The 27,219-nt window shown below is 39.4% G+C and overlaps 1 protein-coding gene across 2 annotated transcripts; it reads left to right on the forward strand.

Moving 5' to 3' along the window:
• The first annotated feature begins 751 nt into the window (after window positions 1-751).
• WDR47 (WD repeat domain 47) lies at window positions 752-27,143 on the forward strand. Of its 2 annotated transcripts, none has more exons than XM_082054807.1 (15): window positions 752-955; window positions 6,926-7,092; window positions 8,649-8,732; window positions 9,287-9,371; window positions 10,972-11,774; window positions 14,187-14,313; window positions 16,352-16,530; window positions 16,668-16,925; window positions 17,609-17,684; window positions 18,898-19,055; window positions 22,325-22,494; window positions 23,430-23,600; window positions 23,975-24,106; window positions 24,853-25,071; window positions 25,719-27,143. In XM_082054807.1, exons 2-15 carry the CDS (start codon window positions 6,935-6,937, stop codon window positions 25,859-25,861), a joined length of 2,763 nt encoding a protein of 920 aa, XP_081910933.1. In that variant the 5' UTR covers window positions 752-955; window positions 6,926-6,934; the 3' UTR covers window positions 25,862-27,143. The 2 variants fall into 2 exon arrangements, with proteins under 2 accessions (XP_081910933.1, XP_081910934.1); XM_082054808.1 differs by having other exon boundaries at window positions 14,190-14,313.
• The last annotated feature ends 76 nt before the right edge of the window (window positions 27,144-27,219 follow it).

Below are 27,219 nucleotides of genomic sequence, written 5' to 3' on the forward strand. Positions count from 1 at the left end.
TCTCAAGAAAGCCGAAGACAGAAACCGAAAACCAAGGCTGGTCTGAAAGGTGGCAGCACGTCAGGCGGCAATTAAAGGTGTTGCCAAGGAGCCATGAGCCGCTGCAGGAGCACGGGGAACGCGGCCCTGGCAGGGCGGGAGGAGGGCGGGCAGGCCGCGCCGGGGTTGCGGTGTGATTCGGTACCTCAGGGACGTTGGGACGGGAAGGTACCAGCGCACGCTACCGGCTCGGTGACGGTTTTCACGCCAGAGAGCCGGGCGGCAGGAGGGGCCGGACGGAGAGCCTGGGGCACACCCCTCTGTGTGGGGACACCGAGTTACCCGCCAGCTGTTCCCGCAGCACGCTCCCCGTTAGAAACCCGCTCCCTGCCCACCGACGGGGACCCACCGAGGCAGGGCCGACCCCGCCCGCGCGGGAGGCGCCGGGCGCTGGGAAAGCGGCGGGCGGAGGCCCGATGCGCCGCTCCCCCAGGACAGGCTCGGAGCCGCCGCGGAGTTTCGCGGGAGGACGCCGCTGAGGCCGCAGTTGCCGGGGCTGGCAGCTGCAGCGGCGGCCGCGCCCGCCCGGCCCTCGGTTACCTCAGCCTCGGGGCACGGAGTGGGGGGCGCGGCCGGTCCTCGGCGGGCGGGGGCTCGCCCGCCGCTAACAAAGCGGGCTCCGCCCCAGCGCAGCGGCGGCCGCTGCCATCTGTCCCTCCCGCCCCCGCGGCGCGGGCGACGCCCAGGCGGGCCGGCCCCGACCCGCCCCCTTTGGCTTTCCACTCAGGCGGCGGCGCGGGGAGAGGAGGGTCTTGTGCGCTGTGCCGCGCCGCCGGGCAGGCAGCGGGCAGGGCGGGTGGCAGCCGCAGCGCCGAGCCGGCGAGATCCCGGCACCGGGCCCGGGCCTGCCCCGCAGCGAGGCCTGCCGCCATCTTCCCTCACGCCCCGCTGGTGAACGGGCCGCCGGGCCCTTCAGGTGGGTGTCGGAGGGCAGGGGGCCGCGCCGCGGAGGGGCCGGGAGCAGCCGGTGGGGAGGGGCCGGGGCCGGTAGCGGGGCGGGCTGACGGCGCGAAGCGGCGGGGCAGCGGCTGCGGTCGCTCCGCCGTGAGGTGGGCGCTGCCCGGCGGCCTCACCGACCCTGGGGCCCCCTTGGCGAGAAGCCGCCCACCTCCGTGCCCCGTCCATGGTGTGCGGGCGCGGCCGTGCTGCTCGGGGCCCGACGCCGATCCCTGCCGAGGGGAGCATCACCCCGGCTGCCGGCGCGGCTACGCCCGGCCACCGCCGTCCCTTTGTTGTGGCGGTGCGGGCGGGCCGGGCCAGCCTGGCGCGGTGCTGCCCGGGCCCCGGCACCCGGGCCGGCGCGGGCTGTGCCCGAGGGCTGTGCCCGGCCTCAGGGGCCGCTGCGCTGGAGCGTCGGCCCCTCTGCGGCCCTGCCCGCCGCTGGTGTCGGGCTGACATTCCCCTAATGCTAATTCTGGCTCGGCGCTGTATAATTAAACAGAGCGGTTGTTTCGAGGCCTTTCGCAAGCAGAAGTGGATTTCGTGTGGAATTGCACATGAAGAGAAGAAAAAAAAAAAAAAAAGATAAAAACTTGGAGCAAATGTGGTTTGTTGTGCCAAAATGCATTCGTTTCTGGTCTCTCTAACTTGTTTGGTTTTTTTATTTTTCTGTATCCTATTTTCACTCTAGTGTGGCACTATTGCATAATTTAATGTCACCTTTTTGGCATTCATGATGCAGAATGCTCTGTGTAAAGAGTGTGCATGTTGTAACAGGGACTGATGAATGCGAAGAGCTCTGCCAGTCACCTCTAAAGTGTGGTGAGATAAGGATTACTGGGGTAGCTCTAAAGCAACAGCTGATCTAAGCAGGGTGAAAAAATGGATTAGAGGGCAAGCCAGGGAAAAATCTGTGTGAGGAAGAAAAAGCTAGGATATAAGAGAACACTTATTTGCTGTGTGTTGGAGTAGAAAAAGGTTTCAGTCACAGAGTTGAACTGTACAAAGTTTGGTGAAGGTTTTCTATTAAAGTCTTAATATGTTCAATGTAGTTCATTTGAAATGACAATTTGTGTGGTCTCTTAGGGTAAATGAGTGTCAGTGAGTTGCACTAACTGCAGTGAGAACCAATTGTAATTAAAAATGTGACCTTTAGACTTGTTTTTGTAAATTCTTTTGATATGGAATACGTGGAAGACGACTGAGCGTGGATCAGAAATGGAGCTGTTAGGTAGTGACCGGGCCCCAAGTCACCCATGGGGTCTGTGTAGGCAGAACTCCAGAGGCCTCTGGGCAGGCCCCAGAGGTGTGTGTAAGTGACTGGGGAATGGATTAAAAGGTGAAATAACTTTATGCAAAACAGACAGCTTTTAAAATATGCATTGCCTCTTCACATGTGTTTTTTTCTGTGACATAGCTCACTAAGATGCTGAGAGTATGCATTGCAGCTGTCATTGAAGTCACTGAACCAAGACTTCTAATTAGTCATTGCCTCTCCCTTTAAACATATCACTGCTCTCTCAGTATGACACTTAAGATTTGAACTATTATATTTCTTTCTTGTATTTCTGAGTAGAGATTTGATGTTCCTCTCCTGGGTTTGCGAATGTATATTGTGTACTATTGGCAAGTGATCTATTTCAGATGATAAGTAGCATAGGACTAGCACTTATTTTAGAATTTCACTATTTCTTGTTTTTCAGAATATTAAACCTTGCTTTAGCTTTCTATCATGTGAATGCATATGCATTTCAAATTTCTTCCAAGGGAGATAACTTTAAGACTATTTAAAATTCACTTATAGTTTATAAATTTTTTCCTAAAATAGTATATTTGTGTGCAAAAGCGTGTATGGTGCTTTGTTTAGTTTTTTAAGAATTGTTTTCTATTCTTATAACACCAAGACAGGATTCTTGCTGTTGGCATGTTCTTAGAACATGAGTAAGAACAAAACAGGAGTGAAACCTCTCTGGAAAATTTAGGAGTAGGTAGTTTGTATTGGAAAGAGCTTGTTTAAAGGACATCTTGTCCATTGAAGCTACAGAGAAAAGATGTTCAAGGTTTGTGGCAAGAACTTGTTTTTTTTTTTTCTTAGTGCAGATTTTTAGGAGGAAAATAAATTTAAATGCAGACCTAGGGGAAGATGAGAAGGGGGAGTGAATAGGAGAAAGAAGGGAGACAGGTGTGCAAAAGTACTGTTCTGAGAAGACTGGGTAGGATAAAAAGGCTGTAGCAAAAACCTGTTTGGTAGAAGGCACCTGAAATATTAAGCTCTAATACTCATTTACTTTCGTTTATACCTCAAGCTAATGCTGTGCTTCAATCAATCTTGAGTATTAGCGCTTGAGCTGATCAGATTGTGACGTTATGTGCCATATGTGCTGGCAGAAAGCAATATAGTGGGATGGACCAACGATGCAGCTTGAGCTCTAATATTGAGCTTCCCTGCTGTTCTTTGCTTTTTAATTATTATTATTACTTTTATTTATACACACACACAGAGCACTGAATGTCAGAAAAACTGATACATTTCACAGGTGTGATTTGTAAGCCTATGTATATTTGTAATTTCCTGATAGTGTTACTGTGCTGCTTATTATTTTGATGGCATAATGCTTGTAAGAGAAGTCTGAGCTCATCAGCCTAAAAAAATCGCCACTGAAGTGAAAACTTTCTCCAGTAGGTTTGCTGGATTTTTTAGCTGCTCGTACAATGGGAGTGTTGCTCTGACAGCAAATGCGCACTGTGTATTTTCATGATACTGTTAATGTACGAGCTTATTGGTGTACTTCAAATCTTCTTCAGAAGTTCAGCATGCAAACTATGTTTGGATATTATGTTTCTCTTAGCAGGACCCCAAAAGTGCTGTTACAAGTCCCATATCAGACATGAAGGGTGTTAGCAATCCTTTATCCTAATCTATATGGGAAATATAAAGTAAATGAAGTGTTAAAATTGGCACGGGCTTTATGTTCAGACAAACCTGTTCTTTTAAAACTACTATGGAAAATGGAAGACACCTTCTTGCAGATACTTGATTTTTACTTAATGTAGTTGTACTCTTAAGCAAAGTACTGTTAATTTTTCCATCAATAGAATAAATAAATAATTGAAGACACTCATTAAACTATCTATGTAGCATGGCTTCCTGCTTACACTTGAGTCCAGTAGATCCAGTTGAAGAAGGCTGGACTTGGGTGTTCCTTTCTTCAAAGGGAGTCTCACTCTTTCTTCTAGTAGTTTTGTGGTGGTGAGTCTCAGTATAGCTTTGCCCAAGTTATACTTTGTCTTTTGGCAAGGAAGTTAATTTAATTTGTATAAAAACCACCAGTGCCATAAAGCATAGTAAAAGAGAAATGCAAATACATTAGGTGAGGCTGGAAATCAAGATGTCATTGGTGAACTGCTGGTTAAATTTATGTTTTGTTTTTCATTCAGTGTGTAAGGGCAGGGCTGAGTTTTTTTCTGGGACTAAAAATCCGTATCCAGTTGCCAAAAGGGGAAGTTGAGACAGTGCTAACATGTAAGGAAAAAACATCTTTCTACAAGTTGTGGCTTTGGATGTGTGTGTCTATCTGATTTCTTTCCTGTAGAAAAGCTTTCTGCAGACCACATTTTTTTTGTTCCCTTTGACTTTTCTAGCTGAGAGTGGGTACATGGTTTCTGGGTGTGTCTTTCGTGAGACCCATCAAAATACTTGGTGATTGGAGTCTTCTGTGACTAAAATGAGAAGTAAACACAGCCATTTTTAAAAAGAAGTTAGGCCATTTCATCTGGCACAATTAGGTCTCTGTTGTTCCAGAAAAAACTACGCTGCTATAATTGAATGTTTTTCTAGTCAAATATTCTGGCAAAAACTTCCTTGGAAAAAAGTTGGCATAAAACTGAGGAAGATTAAAAACTTGAGGATTTATATGATGTAGTACAAAAAACCCTCTTATTAATGCTTAACATTTTGTATCCCTTCAAGTTCATTAGCATTGGCTTATGATGAACGTGAGAAGTTTTACTGGAGTATTTGTCTCTTCCCCTGTTCTCCAGTAATTAATTAATTTCTTGTTAATACTTTCTGGGTTTCTTACTTGGATTATTCAAACTCATTATATCTGTTCTTTGATTTCTTATTACGATTTTCTGTGAATCTATGCTGATACGAGACAGATAACTAGCTCATGGACTCCATTTTTCCAAGGCTGATACCTGGAGGCTGTGTCATCTCTTCAGGTTGTCTTGGGAGCTGCATTACCCACACTTGGTTGTCTTTTAGCATCATAGTTGCTATATTTCCACATAAGTAAATGGTTGTGTGAGGGATTTAAGAAGTATTTTTCTTTCCTCTTTTGAATCAAAAGGCGGGAGCAGCTAGGGTAACTATAACTTACTGCTGTGGACATCTTGCTCTGTATGGTCACCTCTCTTTATTCATTTTTCTGATCACTATTATTCTATTGTCTCATCTTGTTCCATGGCCATTCATCACTGAGACTGGCTTCTTCTCTGTTCTCTGGTGCACTCCTGCCATCAGTTTAAATCAGGTTAAGACTTTGCTGCTGCCAGAAAGCAAAGCTCTGTCGGTTCCTTGTGTCAGCATTAGTGCCCTGGTGTCCATGGGTGAATCCTGTTTAACCTGTGCCCGGATCAGCGGATGTGTTTCTGGCTGGCCATGGAGCTCCAGTGCGGGTGCCTGGGAGTGGCTGGGGACATGTGACTGAGAGCGGAGGGGAGAGGAGGGACCACCCCTTTCTGCAGTAATGTGGGCTTCAATTGAATTTTTCCTGATGTGAAATTGCACTCTTGTAGCTGCCAGGGTTTTTTTGAGGAGCTCCTGATGAGGCAGTGCTACGTGGCTTGGCTGTGTTATAGGGTTTCTCCCCACATCCCTGGATAGTTTCCAGCAGATCCACTTGGGAGCTACAGCTGTGAAGTCTTTTTAAGGTTAAAAAAAAAAAAAAGGTAGAACAGCTTTTACTTTAAGTCAGATTTAAGGAACTGTGCAAGGCTAAGCCAGAAGCATAATTTATTTTAGGTTTCCTAAGAGAATACATGCTACAGGTTTCATATCCTTGAAGGAATTGTGTTGTGGAGGAGCTGGGATGTGGTAGCCATGGGCGCTTTAAACAAGCTGACTGCTCCAGCCAGGGCCTGGGCCGGTCACTGCCCCAGCTGTGGCTGCCCACGCTCTGCTGGCTCAAGAGCTGCTTGGAGCTACTTCAGCACATGCGGTAGTGGAAAAGCAAACCCAGTGACAGAAGCGAGGGGGGGCTAAGGGAGGGCCAGGAGCCCGACTGAAACCAGGGAAGAGGGACTGGCAGTCAGTGGGCAGACTGGCCTAGGCCACCTTGGGTTTGCAGCTTGAGAGTCTTCATAAGGCGTGTAGGCAGAAATAGGTGTCCTGATGAAGGAAGAATGAAAAGCCTTTGCTGAATTGCCATACATTCAAAAATCGCGAAGAGGAGAGAGAGGATTGAATTTGTAGTGTGCTGTGCTTTTTGTGTGTGTTAGAAACATTTCCGTTTATATGGAAGATCTCTAGATGACATACTAACTTTTTAATGTTAGTTTTTATGTTCTTATATATGGTTTTATGTTCTTTGAACTTCACTGTTTGCATTTCAGATGGGAAAATTTCACATATTGCAGACCTGGTAACCACAATATTTTCACACTGCAGGAGGATTGATTTCTTTGCAGATTTGTTTATCAGGGCCCCTATATATGCATAAGACAGAAACAGAAAATATGCAGATGCATTGTTAGGTCTTAGTTCTGGCTTCATAATCAACCTCTTAAAAGTGGTTTCCTAATTTTGTCGATGTAATTTTTTTGTAATGCTACAATATTTTGTCCAGTAAAACTGTTTTTATTTTTTTAGTAGTCAATATTTGTTAACTGCACATAAAAGAATATATTGATCATAGCTAAAATTCTGTCTTCCTTTTCCTTTTAGGCTGCCATCATGACAGCTGAAGAAACAGTGAATGTTAAAGAAGCTGAAATAATTAAACTAATACTAGATTTTCTAAACTCAAGGAAACTTCATATCAGTATGCTGGCACTTGAGAAAGAAAGTGGGGTCATTAATGGCCTGTTCTCAGATGACATGCTTTTCCTAAGGTAGGACTTCTTTCTCTACTGCTTAAATACCACATCTATGAAAACATACAGTGGGACTGTGATTCATTGGGTAGCCCCATGCCACTGAACAGGAGGTCCTATGCCCTTATTTTATTCTGCTTCTTCCTGGTCCTAGTTCTCTGCTCCAGCCCTGTATTATGTTCCAGCTCTGAAGTTAATGAGCTCCTTATTTAAGCCACTTAAAGTAACTGAGTAGGCAACATCAACATCAGTTTAGAGTTAAATTTTTTATTTACTTATTCATTCATTTTAACTTGGTTAGTTTTCTGGCATGCTAATGAATTAAAGTGGGAAGGAGTCTTAACAAGTGCCAATGTCAGCAAAGGTTAAGTTGGAAAAAGCACATGAGCAGGAATGGGATGGGAGAGCAAGATGCTCTATTGGCAGCAGTGATCTGTTACTTGTTTACTGTGTCACATGGAACTGAATGTGTAGTTTATTGACTTCTAAAATAAATTAGTTTTACAATAGTGCAAGGGTCTAGGATGCGTGGAGTGGTTTCCAAAATATTATCTCTGTTTCAAAATAATACCTAGACTTAGCATAAACTTATCAATATGAAAGGGATCTCTGCTGTCATTAAGGCATGAGAGCTGGTGTGATTTACCATTCATGATACTGCCCTCAAAATGCACACTAGTTTTTTAGCATTACCGTTTTCTCTTTCATGCCAAAGGTAGTTAGCTCTGCAGAAGCATGAGAAAATAATTTATCCAGCTGCTCTTAAAGCGTTAAAAATATATTTTATCTCTGAACAAGATTTCTCACCTGGCTTCCCTTTTGATTGAAATTATGGATATTGGAATAAAACAAAAGAAGAATTGGAGAAAAATTGAAGTTGTTAATCTTATTCGTTTGTCTCGTTCTTAGATTAGTTGGAGTGTATGTCGAATGAGAAACTCAGCCCTTCCCTGTAGATCTGAGCGTTTTATAGAGAACTCTGTCTGTGATATGAGAGCATTAAGAAATTGAACTAATCCACATGTGCAGTGTAGCCCACTGGTCTTGGAGTTGGAGCTTGTACTGGTATAGTTCTTGCCAAGCTGCTTCTCTTAGTTCTTACTATGGTAGCTGTGTGTTCCCTCTCTTTGACACACACCCCCTGAAAACAGGCCCAGCAGTATTTATGCAATGAAAATTAACTCATTTTAAGTTTGCTTTCATTCTGCAGGATGTATTCATTGGATCAATATATTTATTCATACACTTCAAGAATTTTTTTTAACTAAGAGTTACAGGTAAAGTAAGAGACGCAGGATATTTTGTCTGTTTTGATGACTCTTTAAAAGAAATTAATATTTGTCCTTGTATGCAGTTATCTTTACAAAATACCGAGAAAGGACTTGGATGTTGCTCTTACTAGTCACATCAGACAGTCATGTTGGTTTGTGTAAGAGGAATTAACTTCTCAAAGTAGGTTGATCGCCTGTTATATATCTGAATGACTGTTGTGCATTTAAATGAGCTGCTTACTTAGAAGTAGGAGAGATGTTCTTGTCCAGTGAAATTAAAGAAGTGACTCTTTCTTTTACTAGGCAATTGATTCTTGATGGTCAGTGGGATGAGGTTCTTCAATTTATTCAGCCTCTTGAATGCATGGAAAAATTCGACAAGAAAAGGTAAAATAGAATTTATGTCAGAATTCAATTTTTTGAGTTGTGGAAAATACATTAATTTCTAAGTATTGCATATGAAAGCAGTAGTTTAAGATTTTCACCTTCGTTTGGACTAGTTGTTGTTTGGGTTTTTTTCCTAATCTGTATACCATTCCTAAAGTGTGTGCATGTGTTTTCTAACTTAAACTATGAAAAATATCTGCACACAGTCTGTAATGAGTTTTCATTTGCCATATACTTTAGGAATATGGTGCATGTTGTACTATCTTTTTATAGCTGGCTGCTCTGTCATATTTCTATTTAAGAAAGGAGTATTTTTTTCTTATTAGCCTTCTAATATTTTTAATGTAGTTTTTCTGAAAGCAATAGTTGAAAAAGACATTTCCTGTTTAAAAAGACTTTTGTGGTTACTCGTTTGTTAAAATTTGAGATCAGATTTCTTGTCATTGCAATTTCTATGCCTAACTCGAAAAGCAGCTGTAAAATACCCTTCTTGTCTCTAAAAGAATGTTTAGCTACTGGATCAAGATGTATGGTATTTCACTTCTCACCTGCAGATTTCGTTACATTATAATGAAGCAGAAGTTCTTGGAAGCCTTATGTGTAAACAATGCGATGTCAGCAGAAGATGAGCCTCAGCATGTAAGAATCGTCTCTGTTTTGGGAATTCTTTTGTTGTCAAGAAGCCTGTTGAGATATTCTGATTAAAGCCAAAGTGGAAGCTCCCAACACCAGATGCGCATGTCTTAGCTATTACCAAATGGCTTCATAAACAATGGAAAAAATAATTAGTATGCTTTGGAAATGAATGTAGCTCCCGGGTCTCAAACAGATTTTTATACACAAGGATTGCTCAAAACATAGCAGCATAAATGAGTGACGATATGCCATGTCTGTGGTCCTCATCCTGAGGTTTACTTTATGCCATTATGCTGAAGTACAGGGTGCTTTTTTGTTTTCCACAAATGCTCTGAAGCAAGCCTCAGAATCACAGAAGTTTATTGTCATTATAAGGACCAGGTGAAAGATTCCAGTTTGAATTAATCATAATTTCTGTTGCTTTTAGAGAGAAAGGGCACAGTTGTTTCTTTGGAGGGAAGAGTTATGTACGCAAAGGACTGATTCAGTTAAATGTACAAACAGCAGGGCTTGTGAACTTATATTTTTTTTTCAATATGCAAAGAGACACCAACTCTGATAAAGCGTGCAGATAAATGAAAAACCGTCATTAATTTCATAATGTTGATAATACAGGAATAACAAATTTCTAACACAAAAATGTTATTAAACTGAAAATTAAGAATGCCAGTAGTTTTAAGACAATTAGTTTCCTTTTCAAAACTTAATTAATTCTCTGTCCCATTACACATATATTGTACTGCAGGGTCTTCTATTAACAACGTAGAGGAAGCTAGGAGTAAGTATTTATAGTTGTAAAGGGAAGGTGTACTATTCCTCTAATTAATCGATCTGTATACTGTTACTAGATAGCAGTAGAGAAAAAAAAAAACACCACCACAGATTTATATTCTTTATTTTTTGTTCTGAATGTTGCCAAATGTTCTGGCATGTTGTGGCTAGGTAATGTGGGCAAGTGGGATTTTTTTTTTTTTTTTTTTTTAAATCTTTGTAACTAAAAATACTAAGTTACATGTATTTAACGTGGTTCTTGGCTTTTAGCTATCAACAAGCTTTGTACTAAAGCTGTCTATTAATTTGGAGGTCTTCTGAGAACTCTTTGAGCTTTTTAACATTTTTGATTGAAGAACAGAAAATCTGGATATAAAAGCCAGCTCAAAGTTGATAATTGCTGGTAACAAGAGACATCTATAAGGCTTTTATAACATATACCAAGAGCTTTTCATAGACAGAAAAAAGGGGAAAAAAATCCATTGGCTTTGGGAATAATAGTACCCTTCTGTGTTACAATAGAACTGACGCCATTTAGCTGAAGATTTAAAATTTTAAGCCTGCCAAACCTGCAGTGACATGAAAAAGTTCCGTGGATTTGTAGAGAATGGGGAGGGCGGGATTTTAAGTCAAAACATTAAAGAATTTGCCTCTAACTACATCTGCATCAGTGATTTCAGGCTCTAGATTGTATGCCATTTTAATTACATATAGACAGTAATAAAGGAGTGGTGATCGAGAAATTCTGCTATTGCCTGTTTTTCTTCAGTTAACGTTTATTGTAGAGCCATATGTACTACAAACTACTCTGTTAATGTTAATATTTCTGTAGCTGGAGTTCACAATGCGAGAGGCTGTGCAGTGTCTCCACGCGCTAGAGGAGTATTGTCCGTCTAAGGAAGACTACAGCAAGCTGTGCCTGCTGCTCACGCTGCCTCGCCTCACCAACCACGCCGAGTTCAAGGACTGGAACCCCAGCACTGCACGTGTTCATTGCTTTGAAGAAGCCTGCGTCATGGTGGCAGAGTTTATTCCTGCCGACAGGAAACTGAGTGAAGCTGGCTTCAAAGCCAGTAACAATCGGTTATTTCAGCTGGTAATGAAGGGATTGCTTTATGAGTGTTGTGTGGAATTCTGCCAGAGTAAAGCAACAGGAGAAGAAATCACAGAAAGTGAAGTGTTGCTGGGCATTGATCTCTTGTGTGGGAATGGGTGTGATGACTTGGACCTGAGCTTATTATCATGGCTGCAGAATCTGCCAGCTACTGTTTTTTCTTGTGCTTTTGAACAAAAGATGCTTAATATTCATGTTGATAAACTCCTCAAGCCTACAAAAGCTGCGTATGCTGATCTTTTGACGCCTCTTATCAGCAAACTTTCTCCTTATCCATCTTCCCCAATGAGACGGCCTCAGTCAGCAGATGCTTACATGACCCGCTCCTTAAACCCTGCCTTAGATGGGTTGTCGTGTGGATTAACAAATCATGATAAGCGAGTTACAGACCTTGGGACCAAAACTTCTCCAATGTCACACTCCTTTGCGAATTTCCATTACCCAGGAGTACAGAATCTCAGCCGAAGTCTCATGCTTGAGAATACTGAGTGTCACAGCATTTTTGAAGAGTCCCCTGAGCGGTAAGTGCAACTGCAGCTTTCTTTTTACCTTGACTTATGTTGTAGTTTATTTTACTGGGTTCTTACCTGCACTGTGAATGTAATTGTAATAGTAAAACATTATTTGATTGTTTAAATTCTCTTGTAATTAAAACTCTGTATATGAGGTGGTTTTTGTCCTCTTACGTTTTCATGATCATAGTAAATTTTTGTATTTGTTCTTGAGTTATGAATTCAATCTGGACTTCCTGAAGCTTGAAATCCTAGCACAGAGCACAAATATGCTCTGATCATGAAATTGTCTAGCTAAGATTTATGTTCAGAATAGCAGTAACTTCTTTCTTCATCCCTTTCTATCCTCAAGTGTCTGTGAATTTTGGTCCTGACACTGCAAATGATTAAGTATGCTTCAAAAATTTACATACAGAAATAGTCCCAATGAAGTCAGTGGACACTACTGTATGGCGACATTGTAGCATTCCTCAATCACTTAACGAGAGTAGTTCAGCTTAAATTGGAATAAGGCTGATGAATTGGTTTTTTTATATTGGACTTGGGGATAGTTGAGTTATAGTGGTGAATGCTATTAGTAACTTCTTTTAATGCAATGTAGGCTGCAAAACTGGCATTTCTCCTTCCTTAAGAACTAAAATCTGTATCAAAACTTTGCACTTTTTACCTTCTGAGAGCAAAGTTCTGGTAACTAGGAGAAATGGTACTCATCACTTAAGAGATTATCATGATTTTGCTTGGCATTTCTTTTGATAAGCAGTTCTGCCCCTCTCAAAATATTACACCTGTGCCTCTCTAGAATGCAGCTGCCAGCATTTTTGACTCTTAGAACTAGGTGATTAACTATGACTGCACCTGGGTGCACTGGCCACCAGAGGACACTTTCAGAGCTGTGATGTTCAATCCTGGCTGCAGTTGGTGACATTATCTATTATTTCTGCCTTACAGCAATATTCAGTATCTTGTGTTAACATAAAGACCAGCTGTAACTATACTTAATGAAAAGGAAACAAACACCATCATACTGATGTCAGTTCACCCCTAATAATGGAAGTTTTTGCACTAATATACGTCTTAATACATTTTCCTTAATCCACCTTAAATCTTTGGCTTTATCAGTCTCTTCACAACTGGAGTTCTTGTGGATAGCTCAAGTCTTACAGAAATCTCTTGAGTTCCGTTTTTAAAAAGTATACCTCCTGAATATACTAATGAACTATGAATCTTCTAATTTTGCTCATATGTATGCACAGACGTTAACATTTGTGCAGGTTGCCGAGGGACCAATGTTAAAACTGACTCTTAAAAGTGTTGGTTTGGGTTTTTTTTCCTTTTTCAGTTTATCTGTGAAGAATTATTCTAGTACACTAAAAATAGTTATCTTGTGGGCTAAATAAAGTGGTAAAATGCTGTGGTTTTTCACTGTGTAGGTATCTGCATGTGATGTTAAGTGAAGTTGATACATTTTAACATGTTTTTTCATTAAGTAGTACATCTCTTGAAAGTTAGAATTAAATTAAGGGGTGAGACCCATAGCATTACGTTTTTCAGAAAAAATCAAATTTCAGATTAAGTATCCAATTTCAATGGCAATATTTGCAAAGGTGGAAGCTGAACTCTATGTAAAACTGGCCCTTGCTTCCTCCTGCACATGACGAAAATACGGTATTGCTTTAAGTTGTCTTCAGCAAGTAATTACTTGTCTTTTAGTCAGCTAAGTTACTTTTGTTATTATACACAAAAAGTGCAAAATTAGTTCTTAAAAAGCTTTGCTTTAAGTCACTGAGTAAAGGGGACTTTAAGTTGACAAAACCAAAGATGGGAATCCAAGGCTTTTAATGTGTTCTTCACACTCCCTGATTGCTAAAGCATTTTGAAAAGAGTTCCATGCAAAATTACAAGAATAACAAAAACTGATATAAACATTTTCCTATGTAGCACCTTCAGGAATGTTCAAGCTGATAGATGTTAAGTATGATTTGAATTTATATTGGTAGTGGTATTCATACTAATATAGAAGACATTAGTCAGATAAGATATCTGATGCATTCCATGCACATAATTGCTTTGAAAACAGGAGATCTTGTATGACTTGCTAGTTAAAGGGTATGTAATTCCAGTGTTGGGATAGAAAATGTGGAATTTGGATATCCCAGGGTGGTAAGGCTTTTTTTGAAAATGTTGGGACAAAGTACACTGGCTGACTGTGCTTTTGGTTTGTTAGCAGTTTTGTTTAGTGTAACTCATTGCAAGTGGCATTTTTTTCCTAAGCACTGTCTTCAGTTTTATGTGACTTAAGAAGTTTACATACTTCTGTTACCAGATTTTACTCCAGAAAGTTTTATTTCTCTACTTATCAGGGCATTTTGTGCTCTTAATTTTTCTCAATTAAGCTTTTCTTTTCTTCCATGTTGCTGCAAGAAGTGATACTCCTGTGGAGCCACAGCATCCCATCAGCAGTGAGACTTTGTGCCAGAGTTCAGTTTCAGAAAATGAACCAGTTAATGGAGCACAGAGTCAGGGATCAGCCAAACAAGAGAAAAATGAGGTAGTGATTGTTTGTTTAAAATAATGAGGCCCTTTGAGCTGTGTTCTGATCGCTTCATAATGATCTGCTTTTGTGCTGAGAACTTCAAGCACGACAATGGGTTGCTTTGAATGTTGTTTTTGCTATAGTGAAAATACCATATTGCATCTTTTCTAAAAAAACACTTTTTTCCATTGTATATAAAGTTCTGCTGTCATCTGAGTCTGTAATGCAGCTGATGATTGTGCCTTCTCATATCAGCAGTGCTGCTAAGCTGTAGTGTAGATCTGAAAAAAAGGCTTTGCAGTACTCAAAGCCAGCAATGTTACAGTAAACAATGCTTAAGAATCTTCTTAGTGTTTTTGTGAGAAATCCGGCATGTAGCCTGCAATTTTTGGTGTAAACACCAAGTTTCATAGGTCACTTTACATAATTTTGTCTAGGACACAGAGAAATAAAAATTGGATAATTCCCTGGTAAATGTATATTTGCTGTTCTGAATACAATACCATAACTGTTTTTTGGGTTCATCTTTGAAGGCTTGTGTTTTGACTATCCTCTTTTTTTTTCTCCTTAAGAGCAATAGGGAAAAACGAAATAATAGTTCCGTATAAAACAATGAAAACAGTTACCTGTTACATTCCATTTCCACAGTTTTAAATGTCTGCCTCTTAATTCAGTAATGATTAATTACATAGAGTATGTGGTCTGTTTGCAGACTCCAGTTTGATTTTTCTTAAGTAAACTTTGTCTTGGCTTATGCCATCTATATGGTACTGAAACCCAGTCTAGTCTTGACATGTCTGTATTCTTGTGGACTCTGGACACATGAGCGAGGCAGTGGGGCTACTGGAGGATTAACAAAGTCCTCCAAACTTGAGGACTTCACTCCCCTCAAGGACTTTGCTGAGTAACTTCTGTGCTGCAACAATATGTGTGCACGTTGGGAAGAAGGGGGAGAGGAGAGAGCTTAGCTAGATGTGTGACAGAGCAGGCTTCAAAAGATGAAAAAAATGGACTTAGAATTTATAGTAGCTAATGAAGACAGGAGATGCTGTGCTGTAGATAAAGACCTTGGCCAGACTATTATACACAAGTAAAAAAGAATGTAGTACCAAGTCAAATTTCACCTTGTTTTGTTTTCCAAATCCTAGTGGTATATGTGTATACCTGTGTGACTGAGAAATTAATTTAAGTTTCTTTTTGTAGCTTTATTTTTGCATTGTTTCTGGAGGTGTGTTGAGCTGTTGAGTCAGAAGCCACAGTTTATACAACAGAGCATCTGAGCAACATAGTTTAGGTTTCGGCATTGGATTCTGTATCATTATTACCCAAACTAATGGATCAAAGGATTGAATCCAATTGCAACAAACAAGTATCAGTCATGGAAACAAATATAGACAAGAATATGTCTGCTGCTTAGATGGTTTATAACCAGTGTCTGGGGAATACTTCACATACTGGAAATACAGAGGATGCTTTCTAGACTTCTGAGGATACTTTCAATTTAGAAACTCTGAAGTTATTTATCTTGGGTGGAGAACTTTTTACAAATGCAACTGAGCTGGGAAATCCATTATAAACCAAAAAAGGATTGTGTCAAGAGAACATAATTTGGGAGAAGTGAATCTGCCCTGCAGACTGATGGCAGGGAAGTGTCAAGGTGTCAGAAAATACTAAATTTCTAGTGAAAACATAACATGGAATTTGGAATGTTGCTTACACTGTTTTCTGATTTATTTTTTTTTCCTCATTTTCAGTTTCCAATCACCTGTTTGTTTTGATGCTAAGTAATACTTTAGAAATTTTGTAGGAGAGTCTTGTCATCTGAATTAAGGCAGAACTACTTCAAAAGTAGTTTGAATCAGGCTGGCAACAATTTCCTTATTTTATATGTAAATCGTATCTGGGTTTAGGGAAGAATGAAGGCATTGCTCCTCAGAGGAAAATATGCTGGCCTCTTGATGCCTTTGTTGAATTCACAAACCAGAGTGAACATTTAGGTTAAATACCACAATTAACTATTTAATTTACATTAGTAATTCTCATTTATTTTAAGCTTCGTGATTCAACAGAGCAGTTTCAGGAATACTACAGGCAAAGACTACGTTACCAGCAGCACTTGGAACAGAAAGAGCAACAACGACAGTTGTACCAGCAAATGTTGTTGGAAGGAGGTGTAAATCAAGAAGATGGAGCTGACCAGCAACAGAATCTTACTGAACAGTTTCTTAACAGGTTGGGGGAGTTTTGTTGCTTCTCCCCTGACCCACTCCTATTCCTCTTCAAGTTCTCATAATAACATGTTTTGGTGGTCGTTGTTTTGTTTCTGTTGTTTTGTTTGTTTGGTTTTTTCCCCTCTTGTCACTTACTAGATCTATACAGAAGCTGGGAGAATTAAATATGGGTATGGACAGTCTTGGCAATGATGTACAAACACTCAGCCAGCAATGCACCGGGAGCAAAGGGAATGCATCTGCCAATCCAGCAAGTAACTTCACATCACCACCTTCAGATGCTGGTCAGAGGATAACAGCTGATAGTCAACATATTAACACAAGCACTCCGCAAAAGCGTGGGTCAGCTAGTCAGATACCCTTTCCTGAAGAGTCACCTGTGCAGGGGAGCCAAATGTAAGTTATATGAGACCGTTCAGGACTAGAAGGGTCCTTCTGGTTGCACTGTGGGAGTAGCTTTTTGTATTTATTTTTAGTTATCAAATGAATTTGTCACTGTATAAGGGTCTTTAACTCATGATCAGTGGTTTTTTATATATTTTTGTAGGGATTATAATTTTTTTTTCTAACAGCACACATGAGAGTGATTTGTCAGGGTTTACATTTTATCCTTCCTTTCAATTTCAGATTTTTTAATTTAATTTTATATGTATAGTTCTTGTTTATTTTGTGTTCTATGTTTCTGAAAGCTTGTTTATTAAATCCAGACTAGATGGAGGGAGAGGCAGGATAGAGTAGGAATTGGATTTCATCTGCTAACTAAAGGTAGTGTTGACTTGAAAACAACCATTCTTCCCTGTATGTGTGTATATGTTTGTATATTACAGAATGAAAACAAGTATTTTTAACTTGCATTAATTTGTTCAACGCCTGGAGTTACTGCAAAAACAGCAACCTTGTGTAAAGATTGTAGTTTAATGGTAAAGAATCAGATACACATAACACTTGTCCCCATAAATTAGTCAGTTCTGAGGATGACTGAAACTAACTTTAGTCCTAAAAATATTTATAAACAAATCTGTCCCTTCTCTTGTTTTTTTCTGTCTTGTCAATTTAAACTCTTCACCAAATCAAAACAGTGTATCAGAACATGCTGTCACTCAGCCACAATTGGAAGACTCTTCAGGGAATTTATCTAGGACAAGAGGTGATGAGGTGAGCTTTCCTGTTGTCCTTTATAATTTGTGTTTCCACAAGATTCGATATTTAATCCTGAGTATGTGACATCCTCTCATGGTTAGCAGATACTTAGTTAATTTTGGTTGATGCAGTACCTACAGAATCACAGAACCGTTGAGACTGGAAGAGACCTCTGGAGGCTGAGTCCAAAGCCACTGCTCAAAGCAGAGTCAACAAGAGCAGGCTGCTTGGGACTAGGTCCAGTTGAGGTTTGAGTATCTGCAAGAATGGAGATGTCACAACCTCTGTGGACCACCTGTTCCCATGTCTGACCACACTCATAGTGTGTTCAAAACAATAAAAAAATTTAAATGGAATTTCCTATATTTCAGCTTGTGTCCATTGCCTCTTGTCCCTTCACTGGGCACCACTGATAAGAGTTTTGCTTGATCTTCTTTACTCCTGTTGGGTGTTTACATACATTGAGATTTACACTCACCCTGAAAAGCCTTCTGATCTCCCGCCCAAAAAGTTCCAGCTCTCTCAGCTTCTCCCTGTACAACAGAGGTTCCAGTGGGGTGACTTTAACAGCCATTGTTTTGTGTTCTCCAGATGGCAACTTGGATTGTTAGACTCCAGTCAGTATGGTCCAAATTCAGGGAAATAAACTTTGCAATGAGTACATTCCGAAGCTTCTGCATCAGATAAAATCTATTTTAGAAAGCTGGCGATGGAGTCATCTGGAAGATGATGTAATAAAGCTTAGCATAATTTAATGATAACTTTGTGTTATCTACAGGGTGAAAAGCTGATCTTATGTTTAGTATTTTATTTGTTTCATAAACTGTTTTTGAATTGGACTGTTTTCAGAAAAATGCAGCTTTGTTCCTCTTGCAAGTTTCACACAGATCAAATGTGTTTATACAGAAATAAACTGTAATATGCTTTTGAGATGGGCTGTTTAGAAGAACTAAAGTTGTTGGAAGCCTGGAGGGAGAATGAGAAATATTAATCTAATGTTAGCTGTTAGAGTCAGTTGAGGAAGAGAACTTTTTGAAGTATGCCATTCGTTGACCTGGAGTTAGACATTGTTTTACAAATCTGTAATTTTAATGGTTTAGCCTGGTGCTGCTACTTATTAATACTTGGATGCAACCATTTTACATTATTCAGCAGAACAGTCGTATCTACTTTTAAATGTCCAATTTTATGCTGAAGAACTGAATTTGACTGTTATCCTTCTACACAGGACGACAAATCAAAAAAACAGTTCATCTGCATTAATACCCTAGAAGACACACAAGCTGTTAGAGCTGTAGCCTTTCATCCCAGTGGGAGTTTATATGCTGTTGGCTCCAACTCTAAAACTTTGAGAGTTTGTGCCTATCCAGAAGTAATTGACCCAAGGTAAGAAAGCTTCTATTATGATTTCTTTTTCTGTATCATAGCACTTCTTTCTCCTGTGCCTACTCATATCTGTATATTTCATACCTTTATTTTGTTGTTGTAAATACTGCAATGCTCTCCTTAGAAACCTGAACTGCTGAACAAAAATATGATCTGCTGAAGAATGTATATCTTTATGGGCTACTTCTTTTGCTTTGTTCCATTACTGGCAAGATACATTGCCACAATACTACACCTTTCCTTATAAATGTATTATTTTTGCTTCGGTAAGTGGGTTTTTCTGTGTTTACTGTGATGGCTTCTGGTTTTGATGTTCCAGCTGTAAAAGTGGGAGAAGGTTTGTGTCTGTTCCCAAGCCAGCATAAGTTGGGGTTCATGAGATGCTGTTTCTGGCAGGAGGATGGACTTGACAGTAGAGAAAGAAATCTCTCTTCAGCTTTTACAGCAAAATTTGCCAGAGTATGTCTTTTGGCCCATTGTTACTATAAACATTGTTTTCCACAGATACTTTGGTTCCTTGACAGGAAAGGCAATATTTGTGGTTTACTGTGCACCTAGTCTTTTCTGTCTTCTTTTTACTTATTATTTTAATGGGGGGGGATTTTTTTTTCACCTAAAAATAAATATTGACATCTCAAACATCTCCTTGTCTCTATTCCAGATACGTTATTTTCTTGGAATAGGGGGGGAAGTGCAGGCATCTAAAACTTCACAATTTCAGAAGGAGCTACAAGTATGCACAGTGACTGTATCTGGGACACCTTCCCAGTTTAGGATTCATGTCCAGGCTTCCAAAGTGTTCAAAAAGTAATCTGTGTTTTTTTAGTTTTCCTCCTTAACTGTCATTGGTAAGATAGCCTTTGAAGTTTATTTCCAAAATATATATTGGCAATGTATAAAACAAGCAAAAAAGTTGATTTCTCTGATGCACAGCAAAACAGCTTGTATTGGGTTTTGAAGCCCAAACAACCTCCTCTTGATTGGTAAACAGTGCAAAACATTTTCAGTGGAATGGACGCTTCCTTATTAACAAACTCTGCTCTCACACAACTTATTCAAACCACTGGGAAAGGTTAGATGGACTCTGCAGCCTTAGTCTCTAGTGCACGATTGGATCTGACAAGTGACACAGTGCATCTAGGTATGAAAGGAATACTGAGAGTTCTTTAATTCTGAACTTGGAATTCTTCCTCTTGTTTTTTTTTTCCTTTATGCTTACACTCTGCCATAAACATTTCATCATGGGAGGTACAAATCAGTAGCAAGATTATATGGTCTCAAAGATATCCTAATCTTTGTAACAACCTGAGTCTAGATACACATTCAAAATTTTCCATGTTTTTTCAAAAAGCTATAGCTGTGTATTGAGTAAATAGCAGTTGTTTAACTGTACATCAACGTTTTGTCAGGATTATTTTAAGTTTCTAAAACTGTCCTTCAACCTGATTCAGGACAGGTTGGTTTGTGTTTTTTCCTTTCTCTAGGGGTGTAATAGTGTGCTCTTTTCACATGTTTGAGATTAAACACTGATAGATACACATTACATTCCTGCAGTTGTTGCTCAAATAATCACGGTGCTTCCAATGCAGTTAATTGGCAGCACCGGGTCTCTGGGCTGGTGTTCCCATGTCCTGCAAAGTCAGTGATTCTCAGCTGTTGCCTCCTCCTCTTAACAACCATTGTAAATCCAGACTCTGAGTGCGGTGCAAGGCATTGGGCCATTTAGGAAGCTCTGTAGTATATGTCGAATGGTGATCTGATTTAGGCTAGTCTGACATGGATTTCCTCTCTGGCAACAAAATAGAATTAGCTTGCATGTAGATTTATTTTAGTATTCTACAGCCATGTTTATCTCAAAAGTTTTTAAACAGACTTAAATGTTTGTCTTCTATTTTTTCTCTCTGGCTCTTTTGTTTGAGTATTTATACTAGTTTCTGAATTTTTCAACAGCAATATGATTTGTTGAATTTCAGTTGTTGACGTTACTGGAGTGAATGTTGATGGAGTTGGACACAGCAGTACTTCATCTTAAGCGCTTGACTGCTTCCTGCTGTGGGAACAGACAAGTAACATTGTAGGAAATTAATTGATTGAAGTAGAAGTGTACATCAATGGGACTATTCCTTTTATTTCAGCCACATGTGAAGCTGATGTGATTTCAGAAATATAGTATGTTTAGATGCTGTGAAGATTCCTGCATTAACATGTAATGGTGAATGTGTCTTTCTTGCACAGACAGCTGTATTAGATTTCGTAGCAGATGGGTGAAGCTTTGAGAGTCATCTTATTCAACAAATAATATCCAATGCACAACTCACAATGATAAACCTGTTGGAGGTTTTTTCTTTTGCTGTATGGATTTTTTTGTTATTGATTTAATGGCCAAAGAGGAGACAGTACTTAACTTAGGGCAGCAATTTTCTGTGTTTTCCCCGGTAGGGTTAACACAGAAGCATTTTTCTTGACCCTTTAACCACTTTAATTGCTTGATGAGTCCCACTCATTCTGACAGCAAGGATGACATAGACAGCTGCTTTCTGGATAAAACAGCAGGCCTCGATTTTTGTTACAGCACTACTAGGCACAACAACAGCCCAAACCCAAGTATATGGAGCCCAGCCATATAATTGTGCTGTCACACGGAATACAATCCACAGTTAGGGATTATGTCTGCTGGGTGGGAAACTGGAAGAGAAACACCTTCCTGTACTCATACACAGAGGTTACACAGGCTTCTGCTTGCTGCTTTCAGGAATCTGGATTTTCCAACCTTGAGCTGTGCTGCTGTACTGCGTGCTGCCACAGCTAGTGCGTGTGCCTTAGGAGCTTTCTTGGCCTAGCGTTGCCCAAGTGAATTTAAGCATGTTCAGAAATGGCCACAGTGTCAAGATGGTGAATTATGAGGGATGTAGAGAGAAATCAAACCAATTGAGGACTCTGGGGATAAAATTTCTTTGTATGTAGCTAATAATTACTGTATTTTATCTGTATTGACCCTTTACAGATGAAGGTACCATTCTGTTTTTTACATTCTTTTGTGTGTCCAATCACAAATACCATGGGAGGATGAGGAACAACTGAGATGGAAAAAATCCTTTTGCCTTGTCTTAGGTCGCATGTATATGTCTCAGTACAAACAGTTATTCATGTTCAAACAGTATTTCATGTTAACCAAAATAGCAGAAAAACAGTATTTTCATTTTAGAGTACATTGTTTTCCTTACAAATAAAAGGAAATTGCATCTTTTCCTTCTCTCTATTTTTTTCAGTGCTTATAATACTCCTAAACAACCTGTAGTTCGTTTCAAAAGGAACAAACATCATAAAGGATCAATCTACTGTGTAGCCTGGAGTCCCTGTGGACAGCTGTTAGCTACTGGTTCTAATGATAAATATGTAAAAGTACTGCCTTTTAATGCAGAAACTTGTAATGCAACAGGTACTGTATGTATTTAGCTTTAATAATTTATTTTCAATTATTTGTCCAGTATTTGGCAAAACCATTCAAATTACATTGATTATGTAGTTATTAGGTTTTGTTATTTTATTCTCGTACTTGATTAACTTAGTCTCTTTTCCTTTTCACCATCAGTATAGTCTCTATCCAGCAAAGAGCCACCAAGGGGTTGAAAATTATCTTGTGGTTTTGTTTGGTTTGGGGTTTTTGTTTGTTTGCATTCAGGTTTTGTTTTGCTATACTCACTGGTATTGTGCTGTCTTCTGGTTGATTTTTTTTTTTTTTTTTTTTTAATTCAGATATGGTAAAACAACCAGCTGTTCTTACCCAACTCTGGTTCTTGACTGTCAGTAGAATTTATTTCCACTTCAGTTACCCTTTTTCTTGCCTAGTTCTGTCATCTTTTACCCAATTTTAGAAGTCCAAGGCTTCTCCCCCAGTAAATAATTATTTTCCATGCCCAACCCTCCTAATCAATACACTGAATATGGCTCTTTTCTGTTTTGAACTTAGGCTACCTTGCCTTATGTGGTTCAGTGTTCTCAATGAGCCTTCCCTGCTGGCAGAGAAAGCCTTTTGGTTTACAGTAGTTTACAAAAAGAAATAAATATCCTCTGTTAACCTAGGCTGCAATTGGCTATGGAGATGACCCATATACCTCTTGCAAAGCTTTAGGAGCTGTAAGAAACTCAAACAATACTCAATAGAAATAAGATTCTTATGGTTTTTATTTGAACTCTAGTAACTGAAATAGTGTGTTCTATGGAAAGTGCACAACCATGTTTATACTTGGTAGTATACCCACCCTTGCCTAAAATATTCTGCATTATCATGGTAGTTGCTTGAAAGATTGCAGGGCTAACAGTGCTAAGCAAAGTATGCCTCACTTTGTTCCTTTTTTTTCTTAATTATTTTAGGACCAGATTTGGAGTTCAGCATGCATGATGGGACCATCAGAGATCTTGCTTTTATGGAAGGCCCGGAAAGTGGTGGTGCTATTTTAATAAGTGCTGGAGCAGGGGACTGTAATATTTACACAACAGATTGCCAGCGAGGACAGGGCCTGCATGCTCTAAGTGGTCACACTGGTATGTGTGTTGTTGCTTCTCTCTTGCACTTTTAAAGTCTGCATTGTCTTATTACAAAGTTGTTTATTTGGGGTTTTTTTTAATGTCTTCATGTTTTTCTTTCTAGCAAGACTTCTCTCCCAGCTGCTCTTGAGATATATTGGGTAGAGGGTGTTTGTTTTTAAATTTATTGGCTGTTAATTTAATGGAGAGAGTGCATGCATCATTCCAGAGAAAATGCAAAGCTGGGTATTGCCTTACACTGTTGGTATTGCAGTGTGCACATTTTCCATAGACTTTTAAATCTCTGAATGCAAAAATATCATCAGAACTGTAATATTTCATTATTTGATTAATGGTGTTTAATCAAATAAAACAAGTTGTCTTGTTCATAGGTCATATTCTAGCACTTTATACATGGAGTGGCTGGATGATTGCATCTGGATCCCAAGACAAGACTGTCAGATTCTGGGATCTGAGAGTGCCAAGCTGTGTTCGTGTTGTGGGAACAACGTTTCATGGAACAGGTAAGACTTGTCATTGTGCTTCTAATCATCCTTGCATAAAAATATATTTTAAAAATGTCTAAGTAGTAGAGAGTGAATTTAAGGGGGCTTTTGTATCACAGACTAGAGGCTTGGCTTTAAAAGGAAGTTGTAAGGATATCTTTACCTGTGTGTTTTGTTTGGTTTGGGTTTTTTTCGAGTAGCATCTCCTTTCAAAAGTTGGCTAGTTTTTTGCCTTGTGACTTTCAAATAGACACTTCCAAATACATTAAAATAAAACAAGATGCAAGACTGTTTCAGAATCGAAGGGGTGGGACAGTGCAGCTGTTTTTGCAAGTTCTCAACGTACTCCGTAGAAATCTACAGAAGGATTCTTAAGAACCACTTGGGTTCAGATATGTTTCTCGAAACTTTTGGGGAGGGGGCAATAAATTAGAAGGTGGGGAATTCCTTGCATTATTCTGCATTATTTCATAAACAGTGACTTTCTTTCCTGTGATGAAACACAGTTTTTCTCACACAGCTTTAATAGTGGCTTTGCTACTATTCCAATGTGACCTATGGCTTCAAAGTTTTAAGTGCTAGAATATAAAAATTTTGGTACTTTAAGATAACAGTAGCTAGGTACGTTCACTTTAAATGTAAGGCCAGCATTCAGTATTCTTATACAATGTATAGTCTTGTTTTAAAAAAAAAAATGTTGGCTATTTGCACAAATATATGTACATATAATGTGTGTTTGCTTGGGTTTTTTTTTAATCCTGTAGGAAGTGCTGTAGCCTCCGTAGCTGTTGATCCTAGTGGTCGTCTCCTGGCTACGGGACAAGAGGACTCCAGCTGTATGCTGTACGATATTCGGGGAGGACGGATGGTGCAGAGCTACCATCCTCATTCCAGCGATGTCCGTTCGGTTCGCTTCTCTCCAGGGGCGCACTACTTGCTCACAGGATCGTATGACATGAAAATAAAGGTGACAGACTTGCAAGGTAATATACCACAAGAGATACGAGGTTAATTTTCAGTTTTGTGCTTTTAATGTTGAAGTTGTAAGAGAAGTTGGTTCAAAGATCAAGATTTAATTTAAAAGGGGAAAAACTAGTAGAGCTTTGAAGAATTTGAAATGTATATAAAATGATTGTCTGTTCACAATTGGCTAGTTGTGTTGCTAAGATCATAGGCTACCTTGGGTTTGGGAGGGGTCTGATTGTGATAGAAGAACTAATTAACACTGTTGCCTGATGAGGTGGCCATTGCTTTTGGGCAACATTCATAAAATTGACCCTTAAAAAAAAAAAAAGTATAATAATAATAATGCTTATTTTTATTGAGAAGAGTTAAGAACGAAGAAGATTCAGTTATATCTAATTGACTTGATTTTCTTGGACTGTTGAACTTTGATTACATTGTTTAAAAATGGTGAATACCTATATTTTAAAGTTGTGTTGTATTCAGTAACACCTAAAAACCAAAGCACCGAGGCCTTGTGTTATGCCCTGTGTGTGAGAGTTGTCAAGTATGCTCCGTAAGGTGAAATACATATGTGAGCTTTACTAAACAAACAGGTGGGGGGAAAAAAAAGGAGCTGGAATATAAATTAGTGAAATGACTAATGATTTCTGTTCCTCTGCCATAGGGGACCTCACGAAGCAGCTTCCTCTCATGGTGGTAGGAGAGCACAAGGACAAAGTTATTCAGTGTAGGTGGCACACACAAGATCTTTCCTTCTTGTCCTCTTCTGCAGACAGAACTGTAACGCTTTGGACCTACAATGGCTAGAGTGCAAACAAGGTGACCTATGCAGCTAAAGCACAGAGACCTGAGACTACAGAACTGTAAAAACAAAGTAATAATCATTAGGCATTGAGAGAGCAGCAGTTGAGCAGGAGAGTGTCTTATGAAGAGGAGGGGCACTTGTCACAGATTTTTGTGGTTTCTAGGAGGTCTTGGTGTTTTCAGTATATTCTTTTGCAGTGCTTTCAGTCTTCCATGTGAACTCATGCTGCTGTGACCTATTGTAGTCTTGTTGCCAAAGTCTATGAGGAGAACTCTTACGTTGTCGATGTGCACTCAAAGTAACATGAATGACATGTTTACAGTTTGGTATTAATTGCATTCCTTGGTCTTTGCCTCAATGAGAATTTTATATAGAAACTTAAATTGAACAACACTTTAATTGAGCCTGTATGTAACTAGTTAGACACACATAAAAGGTAAATTACTTCCACTGTTTTTCAGATTTATTATATTCATCACTTCTCAGCAAGAGGTCAAACTTTATAACATCTCCACAATTTCAACTTTTTTAGTAATAAATTCTAAACTTTAACGGTGACTAGGCAGTAACCACATCTTGATTATGGTCCATTATCTAGTGTGGGGGTTTTTTTTGCTTTCTTTTCATCTAAACTGGGGAAAATGTTGCTGGTTTTACTATGTGACATTGTTCTGAACAAGCTAACATGTTGGAGGGGGGAAAAAGTAAAATATTGATTTTTTTTTTATTATTATTATTTTTTTAATGTCCTGTAGAAACATACAATATTTTACTTTTTGAATGCAACAGAATACCTCTGTGTATAATGTACTGTAGAAAAGAGTGGATTGGCAGCAGTTGTCACAGTGAGTTTAATGGCTACCAGTTTTTCGGGTAAAAGGGATACCATTAATGCTATAATAGAAACCAGCATGGCTTAAAATGCTATGTCTGCATGATAATTTAAGAGTTGTTTAAATTCCCAGTTCAGAAGCTTATCTGAATTTTATTTCTTGCACTGGTTATGTATGGGGAAATTGCAGTTTTATTTCTACAAAACTTTAGATTCTAATGTTTATGTATTGTTATATTTTCATATTGTACAGTTCCTTTTACTTTTTAAAATATAAACCTTAACTATTAGGTTATTTATTTATTTGATCTGTGGTTAAGTTTTGGATTCTCTTGGTTACTAAATTATATGTGCACTGTAGCAAGCATTTTTAACTATCGTATAAAAGTGGAAGGGTAACTATAGAAGTGTTATCTGTGCTATAATCTCAATAAAGACCTCCAACACCTGCAGCTGTCTCAGCTGTTATTCTGAATTCTGGGTTTATAATTTGTCAGTGCAACTCTGACTTAAATCTCGTTTTAAGTG

Source organism: Streptopelia decaocto (genome assembly GCF_964273445.1).
Source record: "Streptopelia decaocto genome assembly, chromosome: 5".
NCBI lineage: Eukaryota > Metazoa > Chordata > Aves > Columbiformes > Columbidae > Streptopelia > Streptopelia decaocto.

Bases quoted from the DNA above. Each gene is read 5' to 3' on its own strand.
- WDR47 (XM_082054807.1), top strand. From the start codon at position 6,935: ATGACAGCTGAAGAAACAGTGAATGTTAAAGAAGCTGAAATAATTAAA. The intron at 19,056-22,324 runs GTAAGAAAGCTT...TATTTTTTTCAG, and splicing joins CCAGAAGTAATTGACCCAAG to TGCTTATAATACTCCTAAAC. The intron at 23,601-23,974 runs GTATGTGTGTTG...TCTTGTTCATAG, and splicing joins TGCTCTAAGTGGTCACACTG to GTCATATTCTAGCACTTTAT.